This window comes from Propithecus coquereli, unplaced genomic scaffold, assembly GCF_000956105.1.
Source record: "Propithecus coquereli isolate 6110/MARCELLA unplaced genomic scaffold, Pcoq_1.0 Scaffold113, whole genome shotgun sequence".
NCBI lineage: Eukaryota > Metazoa > Chordata > Mammalia > Primates > Indriidae > Propithecus > Propithecus coquereli.
This window is the reverse complement of record NW_012135303.1, coordinates 1,978,749-1,989,096: the sequence shown is the minus strand read 5'-3', so window position 1 is coordinate 1,989,096 and position 10,348 is coordinate 1,978,749. Positions and strand designations below refer to the sequence as shown.

Sequence of the window (10,348 nt, the reverse complement as noted above, 5' to 3'; positions counted from 1 at the left end):
CTGTGCCTGGCCTCCCTTTTACTTTTTTTTGAATTATCTTTCTCTTTACCCAAACTGAGCTAAGGCCAAGGCCTTTTGAGGTGCTGAGTTTTATATACTGAAACTAAAATACTTGATTAGTTTATTTAATTCAGAAGAGGGTAGTCCCTTTACAGAATACAAACTAATATAACTTAAGCTCAACCTTTGATGACTTTGGAGAGTACTCTTATCCAATGTTTTAATAAAATGTGCAGTCAGATAAATTCAGTAAATGCTGCACACTGACCTCCCTTGTGAAAGTACGTATTAGCATATTTGAGACTGAGAGGTATTTCTGGAAAGAACCCTTTTTAAAATTAGTTTGATAGGATTTCACAAACTTACTTGAGTACAGGACCCTTACTGTGTATTATTCATTTCAGTATCTTTAGTCTATCTCAATAGCAGCCTTCCTTCTTTCCTATGAGGCATTCTCTGCTGATTCTTTAAGAATTTAGGAATATTAACTAATTCTAATTATTGCTGTTGTTTCTTATTTTCATAACTTTGAGTTCCAAGAGGTAAATATATAGTATATAAACTAATAGCAGTTTATAATACAAAAAGTGAGTAATCTTTAATTTCTAAAAGTGTGATATACTTCACGAGTGGATTCTTGGATTTATTTTCAAGAGACATGGGAATCCACTTAATCTTCATTACTGCTTATAGGTAACAATTTAATGTTCTTTCTCCATTATTCTTGTCTCTGTTTTTAACAGCTATTTTTAAATGCTAACAATAAGGTGGCAGACAAGAATGAGAAAGACCTTGCCAACAAATTACTGACAGAAATGAATGAGGACCAGGTATCTACACAGCCTGCATCTTGTTTCAGCTGAAGTACAGAATCAGTCAATGGGAGTAACTATTCCTGTACTTTTCTTCTTATATCTGAAAATACACAAACAGCATCTAATTCTAATATTCACTAATTACTTTTGAAAATTATTTAAAAATTGAAATGAAAATTGCTTTCATCTAAAGGATAAATATCTTCATGGTTGATACAAATAATCAATAGAATTCCTTCTATATGTGTATTTTTTTTTTTAGTTTGAGGAGATATAAAGTACAGGAATGGGATCCCAAATATCAATGCTGTCCACCTGGTGGTGACTTCATATTTTGGGGGCTTCCTTTTCTAAGCACTGTGGTACATTGAGACCTGAGGGCTTTGTTTGTGAATATGTATGGTCATTGTTAATATCTTGATTCTTTGCTTCTTATTGACAAGTAATGATTATAATTTAATGGACAATTCAAATCTTGGAGGAAGGGAAGAAGATGCCGAATGCTTTGAGTGTTAATTTAGCATAAAACTTGACTTTTTTCCATTGTAAGAATTCAACTCAATATGGGTATGATAAAGTAAAAATATGTAGTTTTGTTGCTTCTCACAGATAATTTAGTTTGAACGAAAACTGCCTATAAAAATTACTTTGCTATTTTTCTTTTCCAAAATGTTTTTGAGAGAACTTACATTATATCTTTTATTAATGTTGTTTTAATGTCCAGGTTTATAAATAGAGCTATGGTATAACAAGAGACATTATAATCTGTTGTTTTCTATTCTGGATGTGAAATATCAATTTACAGAGTACTGTTTTAGATTTTTCTGTAAGTATTAATCTATCTTAAGGCCTACTTACATGGATTAATAAAACAATTATAATAGTCTCTTAAAGGCTTATGTTACACTTCCAAATTGTAGGTGAAATTAGGTTTTTTTTTTTTTGCTTACTTCTCTTGGATGAAGTCTAGGACAGATTTTATTTGTATGAAATTCTGCCGTATGCAGAATGTTTAGTGCATATTGTAATATGTTTATTGTATGCAATATTTAACAAACAATATCAACAAAAACCAGGATTCCAGATTAAATAACTTGCCTAAAAGTGGTTGAGCTTAGCTTGATACTACAAAGATCTAGTACTCAAATGTGTTTTGCTGGGAGGGAGAGAGTAAAATACTATTCGTGGAGTGACTACAGTCAGATCATAGTAATATATTCCTGAAAGAAGATTTTTAGGACTGTTTTTACAACTTTCTAGTCCTCATTCTATGCTTTCATGATTGACTAAGCCTGATATAACAGTCGTGTTCTGTCTTTTAATATTGTTGATGTTAGCTTTGGTTTCCGCAATAAATGCACTGCCCTGAAATTTAACACATCTATTCTTTTTTTTTTTTTTTTTTTGAGACAGAGTCTCACTCTTTTGCCCAGGTTAGAGTGAGTGCCGTGGCGTCAGCCTAGCTCACAGCAACCTCAAATTCCTGGGCTCAAGCGATCCTCCTGCCTCAGCCTCCCGAGTAGCTGGGACTACAGGCATGCGCCACCATGCCCGGCTAATTTTTCTATATATTTTTAGTTGTCCAATTAATTTCTTTCTATTTTTAGTAGAGACGGGGTCTCGCTCTTGCTCAGGCTGATTTCGAACTCCTGAGCTCAAACAATCCACCCTCCTCGGCCTCCCAGAGAGCTAGGATTACAGGCGTGAGCCACCGCTCCCAGCCTAACACATCTATTCTTTATGATGAAGCTTAAACAGTATAAGGCAAAATGAAGCTAGTTTTTATTTTTTCATAAAACTTTTGTCACTAAAAGATGCCTTCTCAAAAACATGATGGTACTTACGTATGTCATTTTTATGTATCTGCTTCAAAGTTTACATTTTATGTAAAAATAGATATAGATAATTGTTTACAAGTATGATTAATTGGTGTATGCACATACCGTTTCAGTTTTAACAAAGGGTTTGGAAATGAGGTGAAGATTATTTTAGCTATCTTATACATGCAAATGGAATTTAAACCCAGAAAGTTCAAGTGTATTTTTGAAGGGAAATTAAAACATAATAGCATTTCCAATGATAGATCTCCCTCCCTTCCTCTTGAGATTGTCCATTATTTTTAAAAAGCATGTATTAAGCTTGGTTCTTTTTTTCTCAAAACATTTTAATGTAATCAGTGAATGTTGCCTTAGCCTTCTTGACACATGGCTTATTTTCTGTGAAGTAGGTAACTTTTCTTGCAGGTTATAGTGTTTCAGAAATCTATTTCATTGAAAGAGGAATGTAATGCATGTTAAGTAATTATTTTTTTTTTTCCTCAGGTTTTCAGGACAAAGGTTTCCTAACTGAATAAAAATCTTGAACACATTTGTTAATTTCTTGCTTTTTCCCCCCCTCCACTGGTAGGCATTTCAGGGACAGTTGGATTGTTTGGCTGTATCAACGATTCAGGCTTTGACAGCAGTAATGAACAAGTCTCCAGCTGCTAAGGTGAACGAACCATATATCCCCCAAGCTTTAAGATGTTGTCTTAGTTGTACTAATTTTCACTATATAAATCTTGAAGTAATATATGAAAGTATATAATACTTATGGTTTAACACCTGAAATGAAATAGTTCACAAAATAATATCATCTTAGCATAAGAATAAATATACTAATGTTTGCTTATACTGCTGATAATTTTAAAGACAAATAAATCCCTGTGGGCACTACTTTAGGATTTTAAATGACATTGATGATTGAACTGCAAACTAATAGGGATTTACAATGTTGGTCAAAGAATGGGACAATAGTACTGGCGTTGAAATGTTGAAATGATCATTTTAAGTGATTCTATGGTTAGTGAATTTAAGAAATTATGTTTTATATTATAGTTTTTCTTCATTAATAAAATAATCACTATTTAGTCAGTTTATGACTGCCTAGAATATGAACATTTTTCACATGTGAATAGCCTATCAATTCGGGACTTGTTTTTCCAGGTTGTGTGGCCATGGGAATTCTGCTTCTTTGTAGTCACTAACCCTTAGGGTTTTCTGTCCCTTCTCATTCTCTACCATTGGCTATTCTTCTGTCCACTTATGCTGGTAGTTACCTTACATGCTGATAGTTACCTTATTGGTTGTTGTCAGAATTAGTGAGATCATCTGTGTAAAGTGGTTAGCCTAGTGCCAGGCAGATGCTAAGTGCTCAATAAATGTCAGTGACAGTTATTATTATTACCACTTTGTGCTTTTATTTGCCACGTCTAATATACCTCATGCTTTGTCTTTCTGGTACCAGAAATGAATTAATTACTCCCTGTTCCTTGAGCCATGCCTTCAGTTGTATTCCTTAGTTTCCATTTGTTTGTGTTAGGAGACTGTAACTTTTGCTTGAGAAATGTTAATGTAACTCATAGTTAGGTTACTGTTGAATAGGCTTTTACATCTTTTACAGTCTGGCTTATGACTTTAATCTCCATTTAATAGTAGTTTCTATAAGGAAGAAATCATTTTAACTTCTAAGTAATTGGTTTATGATTATAATGGACCACCTGTACTGTATTCTGAAATTCAAACTTAAAAGATACTCAAGTCTCTTTAAAAGATAATTTTTTTGACTATATAATATCTTACATGGTTTAAAATTCAAAAGGTTATATAACAAAAATACCCTTTTTTTTAAAAAAAAAAAGATTTCTTTCCTATCCTTGATCTATAATCAACCTAGAAGCAACCAGTCTTACTGGTTTTATTTAATCCTTTTGATATTTTAGTGAGTGTATATATTTCTACCTAATTTAATGGGCCAGTTTAGTATGTTCTAGGTTTTTTGATTGTCTTTATATTTCACTTCATGGCTTTGGGTGCCCACTCGTTCAAAAATACATGTGATGTAGGACTTCCTAAAATGAACTTGGTGCTCCAGATAATTCAGGCCATTTAGATACAAAATAGCAGAGAGAAAACTCTTTGTACTCAGTTTCTTTCTAGCCACCACTCAAAATTGCCAGAACTCTTTAGTCTAATCCTTTGAGGTTTATGTCTGACTCCTTTTACCCTTAAAGTCTCATTTTTTCTCTATTTTCGTTTTGACTTCACCTAATACTCTACTAATTACAAATCAAGTGAAAAAAGTAGAGAAAGTGTCATGCCCTAATCTGCAAATAATATAATAATTTTATAATACACAGTTAATGCTAATTTCATTTTTTTTTTACATTTTGGTAGATTATTGTAACTTTATTATTCTAGAAAATATATGGATTCTGTTTTAAGATGAAGGCATGTGACTTAAGAAAACATGTGGAATTCATAATATTTTTATTTAATATTAAGTTAATTAGCTTAAATGGGTATTGTTCACTATTTTTAATATTCCAACAAATTTAGTTTTTGAAAATGTGCTTTGATATACTGTTTTCCCCTTCTAGGAAGTATTTAAAGAAAGAATTGGTTACACACATATGTTTGAAGTATTAAAATCCCTGGGTCAGCCACCACTGGAACTACTTAAAGAACTTATGAATATGGTGAGTTTTTAATCTTTATTAAAAGAAGTTCCATTATCTCCATTTCAAAAATGACAACTAACCTTTTGTCTTTTATGTTGCTTTCCAGGCTGTAGAGGGTGACCACACTTCAGTTGGGATTTTGGGCATTAGTAATGTCCAGCCTCTCTTGCTTCTTATCCAGTGGCTTCCAGAACTAGAATCCCATGATCTGCAAATCTTCATCTCTGATTGGCTAAAAAGAATTTGTTGTCTTAATAGGCAGAGTCGGACTATTTGTGTCAATGCAAACATGGGAATTAGAATCATTGAAACACTTGACTCCCATTCTTTCCTCCATCGAACTTGTGCTGAGAACTTGATTGCAATCCATGGTTCCTTGGGGAGTCATTCAGTGAGCTCAGAAGAAATCCGTCGACTACTACGATTGCTGAGAGTGGATGAATCTGAATATATTCACCCTTACATCACTCCTGTGACTCGAGCAATCCTGACAATGGCCCGAAAACTAAGTTTAGAGAGTGCACTGCAGTATTTTAATTTGTCACATAGTATGGCAGGAATTTCTGTGCCTCCCATACAGAAATGGCCAGGATCTGCCTTTTCTTTTAATGCTTGGTTTTGCTTGGATCAGGATCAGTTATTTCTTGGCATTGCTAACAAAGGAGGAAAAAGAAAACAATTGTACAGGTACTGGTCCAAGTTATGGAATATAGATGAATACTTCATAACAATATATGCTATGATTCTTAAACAGGGAAAAGTTTTTCCAAGCGTCTAATGTGTTTTTTTTAAGGGGGGAGAGTGAGGACGGGGATTCAATTTCCGTTTTTTTTCTTTTTTTTCTTTGAGACAGAGTCTCACTCTGTCACCCTGGGTAGAGTGCAGTGGTGTCCTAGTAGCTCACTGCAACCTCAAACTCCTGGGCTCAAGTGATCGTCCTGCCTCAGCCTCCGGAGTAGCTGGGACTACAGGCGGATGCTATAATGCCAGGCTAATTTTTCTATTTTTAGTAGAGATGTGGTCTCACTCTTGCTCAGGCTGGTCTTGAACTCCTGATCTCAAGTGATCCTCCTGCCTTGGCCTCCCAGAGTGCTAGGATTACATGTGTGAGCCACTGTGCCAGGCCAAGCATCTAGTTTTTAAATGTATAAGAATTTATCTAAAATGTTTTCATCCTTAGTCTGCACACAGCTTAATTATAAGTGCCTTATTGCTTTCATAATAATAGGCGTATATCTTAAATATTTTGTTGATTAAGTTCCGAGACTAGTTTGGAAACAAATTTCCTTCTTAGAAGTAGTGGAAATGTGGAGAAAAAAGGAATAATAAGTTTGAAAATGAATGATGATCTCTGTTCCATTGAACATGCTGTATATTTATATGAAGGAACAGAAAACCTATGTGTATGTACATCCAGACTTTACTAGCTAGTAATTTTTAATATGTCTTGTGATTTTTAAGACCTTTATTTATGCTTTCTGAATCTTATGTGGAAGAATTTTGAAAATTTGAAAATTTATGGTTTTATTTTTGCTAGTGGAATTCCACTTATAAGGCTACCTTTTATAATCTACTAAACTCTTATGCCCAAAAAGGGTTTTAAAAATACCTTTGAAACAACACTGCATTGATGTGTGACAATAGAATGTAAACCATAGCATTGTTGATAAAGATGTACATGATGGCTTTATGATTTTGTATGCTTCGATGATGATGAAACTCAACAAGTGGCTTCAAGTGTTCTGATAATATATATTTTTGTTAGCTTTTTTACAGGAAGTGGCATGGGTTTTGAAGCTTTTATTACCCATTCAGGTATGTTGGTCGTGGCAGTGTGCACAAAAAGAGAATATGCAACAGTTATGCTTCCTGACCACAGTTTCTGTGATTCCCTCTGGGTAAGGTTTAGGGCATCACATTTAACTATTAATGTGGTTAATTTTATTTACCATCGTCATCATCACAAAATCAGGAGTAATCATTTTTCTGCTAAAGAAATTAAAATGAATGTTACGATTTCTTGGTTTTCTAGAAGCAAGTTTGATTTTGAATTTCAATTTTAAATGAGATGATAGGTTGTTAAAAACAATACCATTTCTATTGCTTTTCTAAAAATATATAATGCTTCTCATTAGATAAACTGATTCTAAATAATATAGCCTCAGAAATATAGAAAAGATACTATGTTACAGTCTGTGTAAATTTTCTAGAATAGGATTAAGTGCTTTTGTAGTACTGCAGAAAAAATTGTTATTCACTTTGAAAACATCATTTTAATCAGCATTTAACTATGCTTAATCTGAATGTTCAACTGTTCACACAAACTAGTTATAGAGCAATATTCTGAAAGCATTTTTCATTCCAAAGACATGATGTAGTTTTAGTCTTTTAAATGTGTGTTTTACTTCACCAGCACAACATAACCATTGTTCACATGCCTGGAAAAAGGCCCTTTGGTCAGAGCCTTGTCTATATCTATGATAATGGACAACAGAAGGTTTCTGCACCTCTCAGATTTCCTGCCATGAATGAAGTAAGCATATCTGACCTACTCTTTACAGATACAATTGAGAACTCCTGAAAATTTTCAGTTAATGTAGAAGGTTCTGTTTATTCTAAATATGTGCCCCAAAATTTTAAGGTGTTTTCTATATTCTAAGACACATTAAATTACTATTCAATTCTGTTAGCCTGTCATCATTAGGTGAAGTCAAACAATGAGAATAAAGGAAAACAATTCAAGGAAGAAACAAATGGAATTAAAGTCTTAGAAAAAGAGACTTATGACAGGAAAGCCAAAGAAATGAATACAATAGACCAAGGTGTCATTTAATAAAACTCTCCAAATACATGAAATACTTAAGAGAATATTATGATGAACTCTTTTCCATCTCCATTAAAGTTGAAACAATAAAGAAACTTAAAACCTTTACATTGCAGTTAGGTATAAAATAGAATTTATTTACTGAGATGGTTCTCAAAAAACACTAGTGTAAAAGTTCTTTGAGAATTTTGGTATAATTTTGAGAGGGCCTTTTCCGAAGGTAATGGAATGGAATAGATTATTTATCAAGTCCTAGGACTCAAATCATTTCTTCTGGCTTTTCATCTCAATGACCGTTCCAGGATAGCCTGTAATTAGTGTTAATACTCATGTGTAATTCTCTGTTTATAAATTTTAAGGGAGAAAAGTAATTCCCTTGATTTTAGGAAACAGTAAAGTTAAAAAGGGTTTTATAATATACACTCTTTAAAAATTCAAAATTTACAAAAGGATATAAAGTGGGTCATAAAAGTAATGCATCCAAATTCTACAGGCCAAAGGTCACACATAATAATTTCTTATGTGTACATATGCATGCACACATCATGATCCAGTAAAAATAAAACTTCCATTTTTATTTTCAATGTTTTTATTTTTGTAATTTTATGTACTGTTTAATTGTAAATAGGATAGATATTTAATTAAAATTGTATGATTTTTTTTGTTTTTTAATTTTTAGCCTTTTACTTCATGTTGTATTGGTTCAGCTGGACAAAGAACCACCACTCCTCCACCATCCCAAATCCCAGATCCACCTTTTTCTTCTCCCATTACCCCTCATCGGACATCATTTGGTGGAATTCTTTCATCAGCCTCCTGGGGAGGAACAATCGAAAAATCAAAATTGATTACCAAATTGATATCAGCTGGAACCCAAGACAGTGAATGGGGATGTCCCACATCTCTGGAGGGTCAGCTAGGGTCTGTTATCATCTTCTATGAAGCACTACAGCCTTCTCAGGTGAAGGCGTTATATTTAGCAGGTGAGCATGTACCGTCATAATGCTTAATTAAATTTAGAGTTTTTTCTGTTGTCTAAATGTATTCTCAAGAATATATTTAATCTGAAGAGTGTATTTGTTTTAATCGAAGCTGAAAGGGAAGAAAAAGCCCACCACATACCATACTTTTTTTGGTAGGCATAAATAAAGCAAACCTTCAGAAAATACTTTAAAAATCATCCATAATACTGCCTCTATTAGTCTGCTATGGCTGCCATAACAAAATACCACAGACTGGGTAGCTTTAACAACAGCAGTTTATTTTCTCACAGTCTGGAAGCTAGACGTTCAAGATCAGGGTGCCATCAGGATTGATTTCTAGTGAGGTTTCTGCTCCTGACTTATAGGTCACTGCCTTCTTGCTGTGTCTTCACATGGTCTTTTCTCTGTGTGCACATGAACAGAGAAAGAGATCTCTGGTATCTCTTCTTTTCTTATAAGGGCCCCATCCTTATGACTTCATTTAACCTTAATTACATCCTTAAAGTCCCTTAATTACATCCTTAAAGTCCCTAGTTCCAAATATGGTCACGTCGTGGGTTATGGCTTTAACATAAGAATTTTAGGGGAACACAGTTTGGTCCATAACACTGCCAGTACTTTTGACAGATTTTAATGAATTGAAACAAAATATAAGTCTATCTCCATAAGAAATTATATAACTGATTCCAAAGTCATGAGTCTTATTCCAAAACTTACCATTTTTACAATTGATGTATTAATGTATGTGAAGAATCCATGAAGGCAGTAGAATTAGGAGACCTTGGATAAGTTTACAACTGGTTTTTTTGTTATTGTTTTGGCTTTTTCTTTTTCTTTTGGCTATGATTTTAAACATAAATACCAATGGTTATTATTGAATCCTAATTACTTTCAAAATTATATCTATATTCTAGCAGTATGTTCAGGAGTTAAGCCTTTAAGAGTCATATACATTAACTCAGCAGAATAGCTTATTTGTCAAAATGTCTTTTAGATTGCATGGGAATTTGGAGATGAATGGGACTGTCCAGATTTTCAAAGTTTATATTAGAACCTTATCATTACTTTGAAACTCACCCAAATATTTGAAGGTGATCTATAATCTAAATAAATTCGAAGTTAATAATAAGTCATTTAGTGTAGTTCTTACAGCTTTCTAGTTTAGATTTTGTTCTTACAATTTTTCCTACTCATTATTTTACTTTTAAATAATAATTGTTACATAATT

General features: G+C 33.2%; 1 protein-coding gene across 1 annotated transcript in view; it reads left to right on the top strand.

Moving 5' to 3' along the window:
• The window catches only part of NBEAL1 (neurobeachin-like 1), a 208,658-nt gene that overhangs the window by 64,665 nt on the left and 133,645 nt on the right, over window positions 1–10,348 (top strand). The window contains exons 8-13 of the mRNA XM_012655033.1: window positions 3,222–3,305; window positions 5,233–5,331; window positions 5,420–6,000; window positions 7,079–7,211; window positions 7,727–7,846; window positions 8,817–9,120. Of these exons, the coding sequence (XP_012510487.1) occupies window positions 3,222–3,305; window positions 5,233–5,331; window positions 5,420–6,000; window positions 7,079–7,211; window positions 7,727–7,846; window positions 8,817–9,120 (1,321 nt within the window). The remainder of the gene's footprint in view (window positions 1–3,221; window positions 3,306–5,232; window positions 5,332–5,419; window positions 6,001–7,078; window positions 7,212–7,726; window positions 7,847–8,816; window positions 9,121–10,348) is intronic.